Source organism: Varanus komodoensis, unplaced genomic scaffold (assembly GCF_004798865.1).
Source record: "Varanus komodoensis strain SLA01 unplaced genomic scaffold, ASM479886v1 scaffold4, whole genome shotgun sequence".
Taxonomy (NCBI): Eukaryota; Metazoa; Chordata; class Lepidosauria; order Squamata; family Varanidae; genus Varanus; species Varanus komodoensis.
The window spans coordinates 31,772,488-31,793,408 of record NW_025335941.1 but is presented as its reverse complement, the minus strand read 5'-3'; the positions used below and the strand labels follow the sequence as shown (position 1 = coordinate 31,793,408).

At 42.1% G+C, this 20,921-nt stretch overlaps 1 protein-coding gene across 1 annotated transcript in view; it reads left to right on the top strand.

Annotated features, from left to right (window-relative positions):
• The first annotated feature begins 2,568 nt into the window (after positions 1–2,568).
• Positions 2,569–20,921, top strand: part of PLCXD2 (phosphatidylinositol specific phospholipase C X domain containing 2) — a 29,338-nt gene continuing 10,985 nt past the window's right edge. Inside the window, exon 1 of the mRNA XM_044442692.1 lies at positions 2,569–2,893. Coding sequence (XP_044298627.1) covers positions 2,806–2,893 — 88 coding nt within the window. The 5' untranslated portion in view covers positions 2,569–2,805. The remainder of the gene's footprint in view (positions 2,894–20,921) is intronic.

Genomic DNA, 20,921 nt, shown 5'->3' with positions numbered 1-20,921 from the left:
CTGTATTCCAATTGGTTGTGCCTTTAAAATTTAATACATTCTTATTCTTGCACTAAACAAACTAACAAGTCCAAACCAAACCAAACCAAGCAAGCAACCCCCGCACCCAGTCCAAAAAAACCCCCACCATGAAAATGGCTACAAAAAGCAGGAAAGCCCTGAGGGGTTATGGTATTTTGTAACGGACCTGCCACGTTCTGTGAGTGAAGGATCATGAGCACATGCACATGTGAGCAACTGATAAACGGAATTGCTTCCTCCCGCCGCCCCCACCTGGGCCAACTCAGAGTCAGGTTGGGACGGGAGTGATTCTGCCTGCCAGTGCTATGCCAGCGCAGGCTGAAGTGTACCAGTGGGAATGTCAAAGTTTGGTTGGAGGGCAGATGAGAAGGGCCCACTCGGGCTTGTTTCCTGCTGAGGAAGCTGTTCTCCTGTCACTCAAGCCTGAATGGGTCTTCAGAAGGAGAAATGGGTGTGGGACGGCCACAGAGGCAACCCTCTTTGGCACTCTTGCCAAGGGACCCCTTCACTTTCTGGCCTGACTCTGGCTTAGTGCATCATCGGGGTTTGGATGGCATGCAAAGCCAAGGTGGGTTTCCTAAACCTCACAAGCCAGGGCTGTTTGGGCTGGTTTATAAGCCGCTCCTTCCCAGGGGCTTAGCCTGTCCTGTGAACCCAGTCATTGTATTCATTCCTCAGGTTAGCAGCTGACCCCATTCAAGGCAATGTGTAAAAACAAAACAGTAGGGAAATCAGTTATCGCTGCTGTTGTTGGTACATGCTGCCAAGTCATCCGTGACTTATGGCAACCCTGGTTGTAATGGGGTAGGTTGGCCTTCAATCCGATTAAAGAAGAAATTTCTACTTTGCAGGAAAGAAGTGAAAGCATGTTACTAAAGCTTTGAAAATAACTAGGGCAACTGAAATGAGATTATTGAAGGAGGATTTTAAAAAGAAGATAAAGAAATGGCTCCTTTAGTATTGTGTTCTCTTTGATTTATTTTTATAATTACATGATATGGAAAAATAAAATACAGAAATAATTTTTGCTCAAAGACTTTTCACCTCTTTAAAAATTAAGCATCTCAATATGCAATCAACTCTTGTAAAAAATGAAATAGCATTTGATTATAAATTAGACCATATTTTTTCCTTGTTAAAGTATCATGACAAATGGAAAGTTACTGTCACTGTTTGCTGCAGAAACCTAGTATAAATTCATAGTTCATTTATTTATATTTATATCCTGACAGTTTTTCTGCAAGGAATCATAAGTAGTGTACATAATCCTCCTCCATATTACAGTGTCACATCAACTCTGTGAGATAGGTTAGGCAGAAAATTAGTGCCTAGCCCAAAGTCACCCAGTGAGACTCACAGCCACACTGGGGATGGGGGACTTGACATACCAAGTCCCAGTCCAAAACTATGCCACGCTGCCTTTCAATTCCACTTTATACCACTGTGTGACCTTGCATTGTGTAGAGAAACATATGCAGAGAGAAGTCCCAGGTGCGGAAAAAACTCACGGGATGGCTGCTCTGCTCCCCCTCCCACCCCGCCGCAAAGCCTGCACCAAGCTCCACATTATAAGCAGAAGAGCCACATAGCTAAGTGTTAGGTGTTTGAGAGCCACGAGGGGGCGCCCACAGTTTCCCACGGGCGGCAAGCTGCGAGCCGCAAACAAACCTTTAACAGCCATATGCGGCTCCCGAGCCTCGGGTTGCCTCTCCCCGCCCCCTGTACGCATCTTTCCAGCGTTTCAGGTGGGATTCCTTCGTGGCCCTTGCCTGTCCGCAGTGCAAGCAAGGGATCCTGACAACAGATGGAATCGGCCACACGAACTGAAACGAGGCGGTGAATGTGATCCATTATTTCACATGTCAGGGTCGACGTCCCTTTCCGAGAAGCACTCTTGCCCTTCGTCTATGAACATCGCAGTCCTGTGCGCCGTCCCGGACGCACCTTTAGAGCAGAAAGCTATAATTAGCACTCGCTTTACCGTCCCTCTTTTTAGAAAAGAAAGAAAATAGCCAGCCACTGCTCTGATGCTCACTGCTCTTCCTGCGCTCCCCACGCCATCTCCAGCTCCGCCTTCTAGCGCAGCTTCGGCCGCAGAGGACCGAAGGTTGAGGCCAGATGCTTCGGCAATCCGAGACCTTCGAGAGCAGAAGGGGCCGAGGCGGCTCGCCAGCCTTCCACCCATGGGCCGCGGTTCCGAGCCGGCGCCCCGCCGTGCGGGCACGCGAGGCACGAGCGCTGGGCCAGCGCGCCGAGGCTCGGCCTGCGCCGTGTCTGTCCGAGGCGGCCGCTGCGCGCCGGGCTCCCGGTGCAGCAGCTGCGCGGCGCAAAGGCGCGGCCGCGGGTGCCTCGGCCTGCCAGGCGCGCGCGAAGACTGAGTCCCTGTTACATAAGCAGGGAGGGAGGCGTGCCAGCCGCCGAAACTTGCGGAAGGCGGCCGAGCTGGCTGGCTGGCTGGCTGCGGGAGGGCAGGTGTCCTCAGGGGCTCCTTTCGCCTCTCCCCAGCTCGGGTTAGCCCCGAGACAGCCCAGGCGAGCGGGCGCGGAGGATTAGCGTTTGAGGCGGGGCTGCGCAGGGCAGGGCGAGAAGTGGCGCCGGGTTGGTCCTGCGGAGCATGGCAGAGGAATCACCTCGGACGGCGCCGGAGGCGGGTATCGCAACGCGCTGCTGGCGGGCAAGTCACTGGAGGAGTCGCTGCTGACGCTGAAGACAGGCAGGTGCTTGGCGGGCCGGAGCGAGCGGGTTGCGGCTCCCCCAGAGCGGAGAGCGCCCGCGGGAGAGAGGATGGCGGCCGAAGGCAGCAACGCGGACTGGATGGGCTCCCTGCCGCCCGCTCTCTACGCCCTGCCTCTTTCCAACCTGGCCATCCCAGGTAATCGACCAGCTGCCGACCTCGGCAGCGCTTGCGTTCTCGGGGGTGTCTCGACAGCTTTCCTAGGATCCTGAATGTTTCAGACTCCCCCTCCCGTCATCCTTGACGACTGGTCAGGCTGGCGGGGGCAGGTGGGAGTCGTACCAGAAAACATCGGAAGGGCACCAATTCGCGTGCCACTTCTGTAGATCAATGTTGCGATAAATAAATATCCTAATGTACCTTTCCGGCTGTACCCATTTGCTTGGGCGCGCGCGCCTCTGAATTCAGTGGAACTACTGTGGACAGAACTCGGGGAAGGAAGGGAGGCTACTGAGGATGCAGTCGGCTGCATGTTTAGTCAAGAAAAGTCCTACAGTTCCCAATATGCTCCTGCCACCATGACCAGTAGCCACGGATTCTGTCTAAATATGCAGCTGATTGTGCCCTTCATCATTTCACAATTGAGACCTGATCTACCTGGTCATTATCCTGGTGTGTGTGTGTGTGTTTGTGTTGGCATTTAACCATTTACTTGGTTTGGCTAATAAACCAAAAGAAACAATTTAAAAATTAAATTTCACTCATGTATGTCATCTGTAAAATGGGTACCTTTGCCTAGCTGGTCTTCCAAAACTAGGCTAGAAAATTGTATTTGTGTTACCAGTGCTCAGGTCCTTGATAAAATGGTACTTATATGCATGGTGAGGTTTGTAACTTGATGCGTAATCTATGTATGAAATCATGTGCGTGGATTATTGGCACTGCACATATTCCTACTTCCCATTTCGTGCTTGTGGAGTAGTCTAGCCCTAGTCTGGCAGACTACTAGTAGTGGCCTTTTAGAACTAAGATGTAGGCATGTGCAGCTGGGCTGATGGAAACAGACGCTCCTTTTCCTCCTGCCCACGGGAACCTGCCCAGTCCGCTTAACATTCTGCACAGAGGGGCAGTATAGGGTAGAACAGGGTGGGAACCCTAAAAATTAGTGGGGGTTCCTTATGCGAACAGATACTTCCATCAACCAGAGTAAGGCCTGATCATGATCCCATATGGGGGAGGGGGTCCCACATTCTTTTTATGACAAATTCCATCCCTAAATATTATCTATGTCAATAGACAGGAATAGGATTATACTGAAAAAGACTGGAGTCTCTGGTTTGAATCTTGTTTTTACTATGAAGCTCATCTCGGTCTTTGAAATATCCCGTTCTATCCGCAATATGGGGATAATGTAACATTGTGCGGGTGGTACCCTGCAGACATAGGACGCTGCCTTGTACGGAGTCAGGCCGTCAGTCCATCCAGCCCAGTATTGGCTGGCAGAGGCTCTCAGGAGACTTAGGCGGGACATTTCGTATTTTCTACTCCAGTGTAGAGATGCCAGAGACTGAACCCAGGACCTTCTCATGCAAAGTATGTGCTCTACCTTTGACTCAGGCACTTGCCTACCACGTTTATTCGTAATGGTTGTTTATTCATGAGAGGAATCAGCCTCCCGGCATGATAAAACTTTCTGCTATTTAAACGGCCTCCACATTCCCCAATGAAAGTTAGGGATGTTAAACTGCAATTTGGCCCTTCTGTGGACAGGATGGCTTTAAAAATGAGGTGTATTCACAGAGAATACTGATTCTTAGCACCAATGCCAAAATATTTGGTGTTTAAAGGCACTTTCTGTGACTCAATGTTCTGCTACTGAACTGAATTCAAACTACAGATGTACAACAAAGCAGAATATGTTTCTGTGTTGTAAGTCTGTGTATCTTGGGGGGGTTACAGGTATTTACATATGCGTAAACCATATACTTGCAATACACACTTAACATATGGATACTTTAGGATAATTTCTGCTAGCCACTGCCTCTAAGAGATATATTAGAATTTACTTTGCCTCTTCTTAAATGAACAGAAGCATTACTGTAAATAGGCTGGTTAAGAAGAGTGAAATGTTCAGTACCATCTCCAGCTTTGAATGTAAGCTGATCGCTAGCTGGGGCCAAGCAATGTTCCCTGCCACTATATTATTGCAAATATAGGTTCATTATTGAGGAGTGACCTTTCCTTAGAAGCATCCATAGTTGGTTTCCACTAGGGACAGGATACCAGACTGGATGAATCATTGTTCTGCTGTACTAATGCTTATGTCTGGTCATCTGGCATACCCACACTCAGGCATGAGATGACATTTGGCTTGTCATGCTTTTCTTTTGCAGTTCACTTAACAAACTGGCAATGTGGGTATTCAGCACAACCTTGCTGCTAACGATATTTATAAACCTTTGGTGTCCCGTTGGGTCATAGCTGTAGCTAGTACAATTCTTGCAACAAATATCTGTACATAATCATCCCACATGTTTCTAAATGGCCTAACATATGTGCATACACAAATACATATGTACATATACTTTTTCAAAAAGTGGTATTAACTTAGCTGGCAGTGAAAACATTTTCACAGGAAGAAGTATTCCCTGTATTTCCTTTCATAAAGATGTTTCGCAGGCTGTTCTACACAGCTGAAAACAGGTGTGGCTTGCTTCCAATTAGTCATGCCTAAATTGTGCCTAGCCACGTGTAGGAATATTGATAATGAGTAATGTTTAAATGATCACTGCCACTCATAATAGTCATTACAGTGGAGTTCAGTAATTCCAGGCAAAAGGAGCCTTAATTATTTGCATTGAAGGTGTCATGGGAATGAAACTGACAGGAAACTGACAGGAATTATTCTCAAAGTTACTGAAAGAGGACTTAGAAAAGGCCATGCTAAAAGATCAATAGCAATTCCTACAAGTACAGGAAATATCAGACAAATATAGGCCAACTGAATTTTCTTGCAATTGCTTGAAACTGAAACCATTCTGTTTTACCTGCTTACCATTGTCCAGTATTTAAAACATGTATATCTCTAGTGCTCTTAATCTCATTATAAGCAATTGGTCTTACTGGTTTTTCTCTTCCACGTTCACCTACCTAGGAGTTGATAGTAACCAATATTGTGTCTTTGGTTTCCTTCAGTTAGCACAGCATATTAGTAATAATCCGTGATACTGTGCTCTGATAAGGCACGTTGTGTGCTCCACTGTCCTCATAGTAAATCATGAACTAGGTAAATAACAGCATGTGCATTAAGTAACATGAACAGCTTGTTTCACTGTCAGTTGAAAAAAAAAAAAGTTGCTCAGTTGCGCAGTGCACATGCTGCAATTTATCTGGCCTGTGATGTAATAGGAAGATGTTATAGTACTCAGTGTACCTACATAGCTGAACTGCAGCTTCTGTTGAATGTTGGGAATGAATCACAGTAAATGTGGGAAGGGTACATCAAATATTACTTATTGACCTAGATTATAGTTACATAACTGTTTCTTCCTCATAAAGTAAGTAATGTGTTTTAGAGAGACAGTACAGTGTTGGACTTGTGAGATTTGGGTTCTTGTGTCCACTTGGCTAACTGGGTGATTTTGGGACAGTCAGGTACTCTTAGTCTAACCTACCTCACAAGGTTCTTGCCATGAAGATAAATGGAGCTATGTAAGCTGCCCAGCATTCCTCACAAGAGAAAAAAAGGCAGGATATAGATGCAATGTAAAAATAATGCTGTTATCATGTATGTTAATTGTAAAGCCAGAGTTTTAGTTTCCCAGATGGCCATCCCTGCTTTCCACCAAATATCAATCATTTGGTGGTTTCCCTGCTTTTGTGCAGCCCACCCCCTCTGCCCCCTATTTTGAAAGTTCTTGTAAAAGTTGACACATTCTGGAAATAAAATTCTTTGTTACTTGTAAATATAGAATATTAATGACAGTCCAAAGATAAGAAAGAGTGAAATCTGATATTTGTATACATATTTTTAACTCACATTTAATCTTAAATTAGTAAAAGTTACCAACTATTATATGAATAGTCTTTCCATGGTTGACTGATTAACAAAACACCCTTTATGGGATTATGTGCTTTGAAAGTGACATCACAGGCATACCTACCTGCCTTATCTTAACTTTCCGAGCTTGAAATAGATAGAGCATGTGTCTGTAGCTCAGGTCTCAGCATAATTGAGCTATATGCTATATGGGGTGTGATGGTACATACAAGCTTTGGGTTCCTTAGGAAAAAGTCTAGGAAGATAATGAGAAATAATTGAACTGTTGACTTAAAGATTTACACACACTAAACCTTTAAAATATTTGAACTCCTAAGCTCTTTATTAATTGATGGAAACATGGCTAGAAAGGGGGTCTTTTTTGTCACTAGGAACCAACATGATGTTTTTAGGTATTGGCCTTGAACATTCAACTTCACAGATAGAAGATTGCCTATGGTTTTTGTACCACATTTTTAGGCATCTTTTAGTCCATCACTGTATATAGCTATGCTTATGTCTGGTCTAGGTTGTCAAATAAAAGTAGAAATGGCATCCACATGACTTGCACACTCTCGTTATCTTTACAATTCCCAGGTAAACATCAGAAGAATTGGCACAGAGACAGGAAACTAGCCAAATGCGTTTTTTCGTGCACCTTTCCCTATTGCACACAGTGTTGCTATACAGTTTTTCACTAGTCAACTATATCATAAAATTCAGAAAATTACAATTATTGCTATCCTCATGTGTGTGTAAGTTTGAAAAGAACTTTAATGCATGAGTTCTCATTAAAATGTGAACTGAGAAAATTTTTTGCCCATCCTCGGAGTAGAAATGTACAGGATTAAACTGTCAGTATAACAATTTTGAATTGCCTAAACCAGTAATGTTTCCATTGGATTTTTCTGCATTAGTTTAAGCAGGTAATCCTGATTTGACAGACAATCCCTTCTGTCGCCGCCCCCCACCTCCTCCTTTAGCATCTCATGCATGTATACAAATGTAGCTATTTAGACTTAAAGCAGAACATGAACAGAGTGTGTGGAAATTAATTTGAGGAAATAGTGAAAGAAAAACATTGTGAGAAGGAAGATCTGGTGTTCATTACAATTTCTTGATCACAGATTTAAATCAATACAAATTCATTTATATTCTAGCTGCCATGCTGTCCAAACCTGGTGAGGTGGGGGTGGGGGTGGGGGTGGCTGCAGCCAAACCATCCCACAACCCATAGTTTGATTTAGGGTTCTGGGGACCACTTCTACTACCACCATCCCTTGTTGGCTTTGGACAACATTGTGGTGTCTTTTCCTTTCACAAACATGTGAACCTGGCCATAAGCTTTAAGATAATGTTACTTAAATTAGAAGAATAGCCGGTCAGATGCAATCGATTTAAATCAGCATAAACTAGTCTAAATAATAAACTGCAGTTGAATTGCTGTTGCCTTAATTCCATAACATTTTGTTAAAGCCAATACAGGATCATTCAATTATTTGATTGCTTACTTAGCTAGAATGCTATAGACAGAAAGCTTTTGTAAGGCTTTTGTTCCAAAGTTTTTGCATTAGTTTGTATGGTTCTTGTTCCATTTTCTTCTGCCCAGAACTATTTCTCCCATATCGGGACTAGCTGCGGGGAAATGGTGATCTGCCTTTTGGTTCATTTAATCTCAGTGGCATGAACTTTTTCCTCATTCTCTCCCCCACCCACCTCCTGTGGGTAATGATTTTGCAGGACTTTGACATGTTTCTTTGGGGATAGGCTTAGCTGTTTATCTTTAGAGCATTCAGTGCCCTTCTGCTCTAGTCCCTAAGCACTTAGTGAAATCATGATTAAACCTCCTCCTGAATCTTAGCTCCCAAAGAAGCAAACTACCAGATGGTCATTTCGAGACGGATGCAGACGTGTTGCCTGATTTCTACGCATGTCCAGATGGGGCAGCCATGTTGGTCTATTACAGTCACTTCTGGTTCTTTGCCCTAAAATTACCTGAAATGTTCTGGGCGAACATAAGGGGCTTTCATTCTGGCAAAGAGTGCTCTTACAGGGATAAACTGCACATTGGCTGTAACCCAATGTTTTATGTCATGGGCAGTATCTAATGTTGTTACAGTTCTAACAAAAGTGCTACTGCAACAGGGAGTTAGCAAGCAGACCCAGAAAATAGTCCAAATTAGCACTCCCAGAGTGAGACAAGAGTCAGAATTTATTTTATTCCTGTACCGTCCAATAGCTGAAGCTCTCTTGACAGTGAGCCATGATTGATAAATATGATAACCTCTTGTATAAATAAAGCAATAAAACAGCATAAAATCACATTAAAGATTAAAGCCACATTTTTACAGCTAAATAAAAACCAGTCCTTGCTGCTAGATCTGCTAAAAAATAGCAATACCCTTCCCCCTACCCCATTAGCTATCTGGATTTGGCAAATACTTTAGTGAAGAGGCTATAATCTGGTGCCAAAAAGAAGGCAGCTCTGCTGCTATTTACTTATTTCTATCCTTTTATTTTACTGCAAAGTACCAAAGGCCACTTACAAAATCTCCCTCCTCTTTTCCATGTTACCCTTACAACCAGCCTGCAAGCTAGTTTGGACCAAGTGTCAGTAACTGGCCCAAAGCTACCCAGTGAACTTCATGGCTGAGTGGCAATCAGAACCCAAATTTCCCAAGTGGTCAACCCTAACCTCTATGTCAAATAAATATTCATTTTTACTAGCCAGCTACTGATTTTTGGATATTTTAACCAATTTTATCTTCAAGTATATCATCTGTAAAAGACTGGAGAAAGCATCTATTCTTTAAAGTGCAGTGTCATTCTATGCTCTATTATCCATCTGTCCATGTACTACTTAACTGAAATTAGGCTTCTCTGCATTTGTTCCTCTTTCGACAGAACAAAGTTTGATGTAAAGGCCACAAGAAATGTAGAAACATAGTGGAAACAAGGGGAAGGCAGCTGACACAGTAAATTAATTAGATCAGAATTCATTATCTATAGTTGGCTGAGAGCAGACCTCAGATGTGCCAGCTTCTTACAGCTTTTTGCCACTGAGCTGGCATCGTGCCAGGCCTGAGAGAGTGGGGCGGGGGGGGGCAATGACACACACCATGCCTCTAGAAGCATAGGTATCCCCTAACTGCAAAAACATATTTCTACCCCCAATATTTGGCTGTATTAAAATACCGGAATAAACCTTGTAGCATTTCAGGTGCTTTCAACAGTTTTAAGATACATGTAACATTCAAGGCAGGCTTGCCTCTTCTTGGTGTGAGCAGTTGTTCTTATCAGTTGCTGCAAGAACACCGAACTAGACTTATTCTCAGGGATGTGATACTGTGAAGAAGCATTCACCCACAAAAACTGCAGGCCTACGCTCACATTCTTGGGAATGAACTCAAGGGACCGACTGAATTGCAGAATGCCCTCTAAAGCCATATAGAATATACATCTCTCTCTCTATACACACACACACACACACACACACACACACACACACACACACACGCGTGTGTACAACTGTATTCACCAATGAGAACTGAGTAAGTCAGGAAATAGAATCTCTTTGCTTGTGCAACAATTTGTCTTTTGAGAAAAATCCCCCCCCTTTAGGAACCGACAACTTTTCCTTTTTTCTTAGCACAAATAGAATATTTCAGCTTATATAGAGTTCATGTGCAGATTAAGGCCTTAATGCAGTGCAGAACAGAACAGAACAAAAGTTCTCCAAAAAGTGGTTCCAGTCTCCAACCCACATATACTTCTTTGGTACAGCACAGCAAGTCTGGCTGGCTGCTGTCCCAGAAGAAAGTGTAAATTAGTCTAGACAGACATGAAAAGCTGTTCAGGTCTTCCAAGTTTTAACAAGACCTTCCATTTGCCCCTCAGCCCAGCTTCATCAGACATTACCAGAAGAGTTACTCTGGACCAGGATCATCTTACTTTATTGGCGTGTTTGATTTTTTCTCTCTCTCTTATAGCTGCTGAGATAATTTTGCATATTTTTATATTAGTATAATACAAAATCATGACTTGGCGTAACATTCTTGAATGATATTGTTTTGGATGCAATATTTACATTTCAGAAATGTATCATTTGTAAAACTTCCTTGTGTTAGATAGTTAAATTCAAAATAATTTTAATAGCCTATTACTTTCAAAAGTTTCTCTTCATTGGAACAAATTAATATACATTGCTGTATTGGTAATAGTGGACTCATTTGAACATGTCTTTTTTGTACGTATCAAATTAGGGCTTCTTCCTCCTTCGCCTCCTTAGATGTCTATGCAACATAAAAACAGCTCAGAGTTCTTATTCTTTCCTTTTATGGACTTTCAGCAGTCTTTTTGATTGATACGCTGGATTTACAGATGCACTTCAAAGATGCACTTCAAAGACTGTGAATACTCTGCTCATAACATCTGTAGTCACAAGAAGTCCTCTGACAGCAACATTTCATTATATTTGAATGAGAGTTGCATGTCACTGTCTCAGCACTAGGTTTATAAGAGACTGCTTGGCCTCTCCTAGCCACATGTGCGTGTTTAGTGCAACCAGATGCAGCTTGTTTTGCCTGCAAGTATCTGAGTCCTGGGAACTTTTAACCCGGGGAGCTGTCAGGCATTTTTTGTTAATACTGGGCTCTCTAGTGTAAATGTGCTTTACATCGGAAGTCCTTTTCATAGGAAAGGGAGCTCAGAGGTTGTACACAGGATTATATCATGGCTTCACATCCCTTTGTAGATAGTGGGAATGAACAACCTTTTCTGAAGGTCTTCTGATTTGCATGAAGTATATCCTTCGTACAATGCATCCTTCATCCTGTCCTTTGTACTCACTGAATGTAAACACGGACATCCAGATTTCCGCTTCGTACCACGAGTCTGTTGCATTCTGTTCTGTAATGAAGGGATAATCAGGGATTGACATTATAAGATCTTAGCCGTTATAAGCAAACAACTATGTGGATATCCTTCAATCAGATTATGTAAGTGTCTTCTGGTATAGGTGACAGGATATGTTAGCATCTAGCAAGTAGAGTCACCCATATATGCCAGTAGCTTAAGCAAATTAAGTTTTACTCTCTGTTGCATTACCTAGTTTGTTTCAAAGCTTTATAGGTGGAGTGTTTTAAAAAGTCCACTGGCAAAAAGGGTAATATGAGCAGAAGGTTTTCTAGATACAACCTGGAAAAGGACCATCGCTTAGTGGTAGAACACTTGACTCTAATGCAAAAGGATCCAGGTTCAATCAATTTCCAAGCAGGAATGACAGCATCTGCCCCCCACCCCCACATAAAATTCTGTGAATGCCACAGGCTGGGGGTAGTATGAAAGACTTATCTGGACACTCTTCATAGTTACAGCAATTGAGACTGTTGAAAATGGCAAAAGCTACTCATTTCTTTAATCCTATAAAGCAGGAATGCCAAACTGCAACATACGGGGCAGATTCAACCCCCGGGATTCCCCAGAGAACCATGCTCCATTTCCCAAACAGCCCATTCTTTGGTGTTTCCTGGCTTTTGCACCCTTACCCCTGTTCTGAAGGCTTGAAATGCTTCTTCTAAGGCTTAGTTTTGGGCAATAAGATTTGAAGCTGGTATTGGCTGAGAGTCAGGGTGATCTGCTGAGAAGCAGTGTGATTTAAAGGGATACAAGTGTTGATTTGGACATTGGAAATCCAGTTGCTAATCCGCAGCCAGCCACCCCGCTCACTCACAGTGGTGTCAGCCACTGACTCTCAACATAGCCGCCCCACAGGGTGGTTGTGAGAATGAAACAGAGAAAAGGATCATATAAGAAGCCTTGGGTTCCTTGGAGAAGAAGAGGCAGAATATAAACATAAGCATAAATAAAATGCAGCAATAAATACTCTGGCTGCTTTTGTTTTCATTTGGAAAGCAGACACTGAGAGCTACTCCAGAAATGTGTCTTGGCTCTTGTGATTAAGAAGTTCAGCTCCCCTGTTGTGTCATTTGTTCTCACATGTTTAGGTCTCACATTTTTCCTCAGAGAGCAAAGGTCCAGTGGGAGTAATAATGAGAAATATTCATGTACTTTTCAGTCTAGGTGGCTCTAAAATTTTCTTGGATAACTATCCAGGTATAAACTATCCAAGTGCCTCTTCAGATAGCTTATATTCCTGTAAGTATTTTGGGTTAGTGGGAAGAAGGGTAGATGCTAGAATGTGGTTTGCATGAGCGTCACATTTGTGTGTATAGGCACTGTAGGGAAAATGTATATTGATTGGACAAGCATGACATATTGGAAGTAGGTGTTCACTTCTACTGCCCCAAGGTTAAGATGCAGCTGAAAGTACATTTGCACCTGAAAACCAGCAGAAGGAGAATCTGTGACAAGGGTTGATTTCAAGAAAAATGCTGAATAAAAACAAGCCTTATTTTAATGTTACATCACAAATGTGAGAGGTACAGAGGATTAACTGAGTTCTGGCTGTAAATACATGTTATAGTATTCCAATTTGGGATCTTATTTTAGTGGAAAACCCTTTCTATAGTATGAAGACCATCCTCTACTGGAAGGATCAAATTGGAAAGCATGCAGATGATAATTTCCTTTAGAAGCTTCTCTGTAAGGGCAACCATTTTCCAGTAACATGGAAACTCCAAAGGGGCCAATTTAGAACAGTCTAATGAAAAGATTCACTGAACTAGAGCAAAAGCAGCTAAGCTGGGCCATCTGTTTTCTTAGAGATTATGTCCATGAGAAAACACAAAAAAAATGTAAACCCAGAGACTAGACCCCAAACTCTGGCATTAATCTCTGCAAGAGTATTAATATGAGTGCACAAGACATTGCCCTTGAAGTTCAGATGCAATAACCGTCCTTCAGTCAGAATACCAGCTGACTGAGCTTTCTAAGAGTATAGTGGGTAGGTTAATCCATAATTTCCTACTGCAGGAATCCTTTTGTTTCTTTGGTTTGGATAATTTGGAACTTCTGTTTACATTTTTAATGAGCAAGAAGTAAGCAGGCAGAACAAAACAAAAATCAAAGCCACATGCTTCTCAAGAATTCAGAGAATAAAAACAGATACTGGTATCAAAGCTTCTAGCCTAAGTAGAAGACTGAGGTGGATGAATATAGGAGGCTTGTAAAAAGAGGCTTGCCAAAGGGTGGAAAAATCACATGCTCTCATATGGTATTGTATCATATCATTGTTAAATTTTATTTTTTTTAGTATGCTGCAGTTGTTCCTTTGTGTGATGTTGTGTCAAAGCAAACCTTGTCAAAGCAAACTTGTGGGAGCGAGTCACGCTGTGGTGATTCTGCCATTTCAGAAATAGTAATGTTGATTCAGCCTGGAACCAATTAGAACAACAGTTCTGAAAAAACTAAAAAATTATCCACTGTCTGTTTTGGTGAAACTTTGGAACACTTCTGCAAGGCATTTTATGTCCAGGATGCAGTGAGCCTAATTCATCACATGGCTATCATACAGTGAAATAGCCACAAGAACAGGGGTTGAAATAGCAAAATTGCAGAGTCCTGCTCCCTTGAGAGAGGATGACTCTTTCCTTCCCTTAGTTAAGTAAGTGCCCTGAGCTTTTCCCTAAGAGGAAAAAAGCTATTTATATTCTTGTGAGTATCTGCTATGCATTTAATACAACTCTCTGATGTTACCATGCTTGTCAATATAGTTCAGTTGTAGCATTCGTTTAGCTTCATTTGTCAACATAATGTTTACAGCATCCAACCCATATTTGAAAGCTGGTTTTAATATGCTAATCTGCCCTGCTAGTGATCTGAATCCTTAAGCCCATGAGGTTTTGCTAGGTACATTTCCAACTAGGTCAACTTAACTTCTATGGTAATATGATGCAAATATCACTGTGAGAGAATAACAGAAAGCTACACTTTACTCAAGTGAGCAGAGGAGACTTTTAATGAAGTTTTACAGATGAACATAATTTATGGACAAATGAGTTATTTGACAGACTTCTTCCCAGATCATGTTGCTTTAAAAATGCACGGTGCTGTTTAGAAAAGGCAGTGCACATTTATTAAATAGGGAAGGCCCCTAGGACCAATGTAACTTTTCTTCTAAAGTTATTACCATGCAGAACTCACACAAAATTACCTGCTCTTTACCAAGTTGTTTGGTAATCCTGCCCCCACCGAACTGCTGTTTCTGCTTCCCAAGCAAGTCTGTGGAAAAATAAACTATGGTTTGGTTGGCAAAGAGTTAATTGTAGTGTGCAGTTGTTAATGAGTTAATTGTTGTGTACAAGTAACTCCTTGCACACAACAATGAGTTAAATAGCTTTCAAAAAGCAACAAGAATAATTTACAAGGATGCTGTGCATACTTTTCCTTGCTTTTTGATTTCTTGATTGCATGGTGGCAACAGAAAAGCCTGTGAAGAGAAGCAAGAGCTGGAGTGGATACACAATGGTTTCGCTGGAGCGTTGGGGAAGGAAAAGAACTCACAGGAACTGCAGGAAGGCCGAAGCAAAGGCTCAGCAAGATAAATTACACATGCAACCCTATACATGTTTAGAAACATCCTATAACACAGCATGCCCCAGCCAGTTTTTTCTTCTGAAACATGCATTGGGCCCTAAGTAAGGCATTTTTACAAATACGCCTTTGATTGTAATTATATGATTTGTTTTGTATGCTGTGTTTTGACTGCCTGCCTGGCTGATTTATTGGAATGCTTCTAAAACTCTTCTGTGGATTTAAAATACTTAGCTCCCCCCCCCCCCGCCTTTGGTGCAACCAATTAGGTAGATTACAGATGGAAAAGCCAACATATGTGTAGAACGGATTAGCCTCACTTCACACTGAAGCACTTATAGAGATGGCCTGGAAATCTTGGTATTTAACACTGCATTCTGATTGATAGTTCATACTGCTTCATTCCATTATCATTGATCTAACCTCCTTGATTTAAGATACATGTTAGGATTAATCTGACTTTATGTATGTAATTACAGCTATGCAGACAGGTAGTGGTAGTGAGTCTGAATTTTAGATCGAACCTTTATTATCATCACTTTTAGAATGGCTGAACCATGGCACTAAATGACCGGGTAACACCACCACCCCTGCCCCCAGGTATTCTGTAGTCATATATAGTAACTTTCTACAATAAAATGAATAGGGTCCTGGGATGAACAAAGCTTAATGTTGGCATCACCATCCTTTAGGCTCTCCTCAAAGTGTTCACTTTCTGTTGCAGAGAAGACAAAATATCAAAATAGATTCATTTTAATTATCCGTCTATTGAATTTCATTGCCTTTTCCTTTTAGTATCATCTATCATTGTGGCTGTAAGGAGACAAGAAGTTTGGCAAAAAAAAAAAAAAAAGATTCAAAATGAAGCTGTAGTTTAGTTTTTTTTCTGAAAGGAAAAGATTCACCAAATTGGCCAGGCAGTAACTTCTAAATGGAAAACATCCATTAAATTTTACTCTTATTGCCTTGACGTCTATTCCTGGGAAGTTGTTAAAGTAAACTGCATGTAAATGAATGCTATAAAATTTCATGCCTTAGTGGTATGTTCCTGTAGTTCTCCCTAAGAGGTAATTTGAGAGTAGGACCTAGAAAATGCTATTTTATGTGTTAAAAGAGCTATGTTCAATCAGAAAGGGTAAGAAGTGATCTTCTGTGTCCATCATGCAAACTTCAAAGAAAAGTCTACATGATCATCTTCCAAGAATGTTTTTAGGTAGAAGTAATTTATTTTAATTCTGTTGTGGGCAAGATATGCACTAGTCCAGTTGAGTCTAATCCTGTGATATGGGAAGAGATACAGCACTTACATAGTTGATAGGTACAAATGGTTGTGGCCATCGGTACTGGACAATCTGGTATGCTGCATTTTGAGTGCACATGTACATTATGAGATGGATTCATAGACTTCTGTACTCTTTCTTGAACTGTGTTGGAGCTTCATTTGTCAGCCACCACTGGTTCAATTTCCCTGGAGGATCAAAGGATGAGAAATGACAATTATTTGGGTTTTTCCTTCTTCCATCACATTATGCCAGCTGACTTGTCATGTACATTCAGTTTTGTAGATCACGCTCTTCATTTATTGTTTCTGACTAAACAAGCTTTTACTTCCACAATCTGTACTTTTCTTAAGTTTTGTCCGTCTGTTTTTGAGATTCAAAATACCTTGAACAGATTCAAAACATGTGAACACCTTGCAATGGGCTAATTCCATGTGTAAACCTGAAGAGCTCATTTTCACACATTCATAAAGTTCAAAAAATGCACAGAACAAAGAAGTTAGTAAAGCATAATCCATCATGATGCTAATCAGTGTTGGCATTCTCAACATGTGGTCAATTGCTATTTGATTCATAGAGTATGGGAATCCAGGTGGATTCAATACCCCTACAAAATAATCCATTTAAGATCTTAATCTCATTTCAAATGATGCATGGCATGAAACGTGTTTTCTTTTTAAAAGCATGCATGTGAGCACAGGTGAGATGGATACCAAATGAGCAAGAGCCATGTGTCAGATAACTCTCTGAAGGCTTTCTAAATACAGTGGTACCTTGGATCACGAATGCCTTAGTTCACAACCAAATTGGGTCGTGAACAAAAAGTTCATGAAAATTTTGACTTGGGTCGCAAACTCTGCATTGGGTGGCGACCAAGATTGCAGCCATCTCCCCACCCCACTGAGTGGGGAGATGGCCACAATTGCAGTTGCGTTCATGCAGGGAAGACATGTGTGATCATGGGCGCACTCCCACATAAAGATGGGCGCAATCTCGGCCATCTCCCCCCCCTCCAACCAGCATGATCACAGGCATCTCCCCCCCCCACCCCAAGTGGGGAGATGGCCATGATCATGCTGGGGGTAGGAAGATGGCCGAGATCACACCCGTCTCTCCCTCCCCCAGCACACCCCATTCGTGCCTGTCTCTCTCTCCCTAAGTGCACCCACGATTGCGCCCCTCCCCCCCAGCACGCTGGGATGACGGGCGCATGCAGGGATGACAGGTGCAATCTCGGTCGTGCTGGGGAGCACAGAGAGATGGCTGAGATCTTTGTTGTTCTTTGTCTCTTTGCTTCACATTTTTCTGATTAAAACAAAATGGTTACAGAACAGATTAACTTATTTACATTGAACCTTATGGGGAAATTTAACTTGGCTCATGACCAATTTGGCTCATGACCAGAGTCCTGGAATGGATTAAGTTCATGAGCCAAGGTACCACTGTACGTTTATTTATTCATTTTTTGAATGGTGGTACACGGTGGTGGTGGAACTGGATGCTGAAAACCTGTTTAAGGTTAGAGTAGGAATATCCTTATGCTAGCAGCTGTTCTCTAGTAGTTAGTATGTAATACCTCCTTAACAAGACTCTATTAAGCAACAGTAAAGAGATCACCTTTGTATTCTCAGCCTTCAGAGAAACCCAAAGGAACTTACTTCCTAGTTGAAAAAAAGTGCTGGGAACACTGCACTAAATTATCCTCTATTTTTGCACCCAAACAGCTCACAGCTCTTTTCAAAGACAAGAGATTACAGCATTCCTTATCTGGGAGGAGAAAAAGACAAGCATTTTCCTTCTGGTATTTGCTGGTTATTGTGAGAAATCAGTCAATTACTTGCATCATATGACAATATATCACTTCAAATATACCTAACAATTAGGAGATAATCACTAGCCTGGCCAGGGCTGTTCAGGCATTTTTCTGTCAAGCAGGTTTGATCACTTTTGCAGACTCTTGGCCAACCCAAGCCTTGTATGATTGAGAACTGCAGAGTTGGAAGGCACCCTAGAGGCCATCCTATCCAATCCCTAGGCTTGTAGCCTGGGCATTCACACAGCATGTTAAGCTGCTCTGAAAACAAACCACCGTAGCTTGTTTAATATATCACTAATCAAAACTACTGCCAATAGATCAAGTACTCTTTGGTTTGCTATAGTTTGTTTCCCCTTTGGTCTGCTCTGCATGTATCTCAATGTCCTTTGTGACCCAACTTTTTTGAAAGAGTAAAACATTATCAGATCTGTCACATATGTTTCCTCAGGTAGCCAGCTTTCTTTTCCTTCCCCCACCCAAACTGTCCAGAATTGTTCCAAATTGTCATAAAAATGGCAGAAGACGGGGAAGCACTGAAGTCTAATAATGTGTACTCTCTCCTTAATTAAAATAAAATACCTCTTGAAAAAAAATTGGGTGATATTTGCACAGATCCACTTTAACTAATGTGAATTGGTTGATGTGAACTGAAGCATGTGGATTGGTTAAAGCACATCTGCACAAATCGCACCAAAGGCAGAAAAAGGTTGAACATAAGATTGAAAAAGGTAAATCCTCCCCCCTCACCCACATTTTCACACATAAACATAAAAACTTCCTGGTAGGGGGATCTGTGTGATTTTGATCTCTTGATTGCCCCTCATATTTTTGTATGATTAACTTTACACACTAGGGCAGAAAATTAAAATAAATGTTCTGCATAATTGGAGAAATATCTGCTAATTTTATAGTAAGTGTGCAATTTGTATAATTCTCTTGTTTGTATAAAATGGCAAGTGGCAATAATCAGGAAGAGGAACTGGGCATGCAGGCATTCCTAGCCTAACACACAGCTAGAGAAGTTGCAAAAGACCAAACAATGGCTTTCTGATGCTGTTGCCAGGAGATGGTGTAGCCCTTATTTTATTTATTTATTTGTGAAATTATATGCTGCCCTTGTTTCTTACAAAGAATTCAGAGTGACTTACATAATACCCGTCTGCCTATGTGCAATCTTATCCTCACAACAACCCTGTGAGTAGGTTGGGCTGAGAGTTTATGACTGGCCTAAAATCACCCAGCTGGATCAATAGCCAAGCAGAGACTAGAATGCAGATTGCCTGAGTCCCTGAACCATACTCTTAACCACTACACACGGTCTTTCATACATATCATGTGCAAACCATTATACTGGGTTTCCGCATCATGACAAGCCTCCCTGAAAACAAGCACAGAAACAGAACGAGTCAGATGGGATCTTCCGGGCCATCTAGTCTGACCTCTGCTTCCAGCCAGCTCTGCTCATGACATGCCTACCATGTGCATGTCCAGCCTGTCCTTGAACACCCTCACCGATGGTGCTTCAACCACCTCCTGCAGAATCCTGTTCCATACCCTCAGGGTCCTAACTGTCAGGTACTTCCTGGCATCCAGATTGAACCTTGGTTCCCTGAGCTTTGCTCCATTGGGATGCATCCTGCCCTCCTCCACAGGGGAAAACAGGCCTCTACCCACTTCCATGTAGCACCCCCTCACATACCTCTGTGTCACCAACAGATCCTCTTGGAGCCTCCTCCAGGGTGAGAAGACCCAGCTCCCTCAGTCTTGCCTCGTATGGCTTTCCCTGCAATCTGGCCACCGTCCTTGTGGTCCTATGCTGCACCGAACAAGCCCCCCTGAAAACAAGCCACCCCAAAAAGCAAGCCATGGGTTAGCAGGGTCCATTGTGCATGATTAACAAATCACATGGAAACTATTGTACTGAGTTTGGACATCATGGCAAACTAGACTGAAACAAAGAATGGTGACAACCCACAGTGGAATTGTCACATGCAAACTAGGTCATTATAAACTATTCATTTTCCATGCTTTCATGACAGGTTGTGTCTGCAAAAAAGTCTTGCTTATTATTCTCTAGCAATGTCATATAGGAATTTATTAGATAAGTTCCCAGACTTGGATATAGCTGACTACTTTTAGGGGAAAGAATCTTTGAAAATGAAATATGAACTGCAAGATTTTGTGTGAATGTTATGTGGGGTGGGGCGGGGGGAGAGGAAGAATCCCTTCACTGCAAATTGAGAATGTAAGTTTCTTTCCTTTTTGTAAATAAATCCATCTTTTTTTCAATCAATACATTCACAAAAACTTGTCAGTTGCTCACTTCTTTTGGTGTCCCATATAGCAAATTTTCTTAGTACTGAATGTCTCAGGAAAAAGTGTGGCAACAGTATGAAGGGATGGAGAAAAGGACAAGGAAAATGTCTCATTTCAGTCCTGAAGTATCAGATTTTTTAAAAATCTTGGTTACAGAAATGTAAGGAAAAAACAAATGCTACAGTTAAATAAGGGTTGTAAAATCCAGACTATAAAATTCATCAGCTGAATTATTTAGGATAATATTTATGAATACATGTTAGGAATACATAGTTAGGTAAG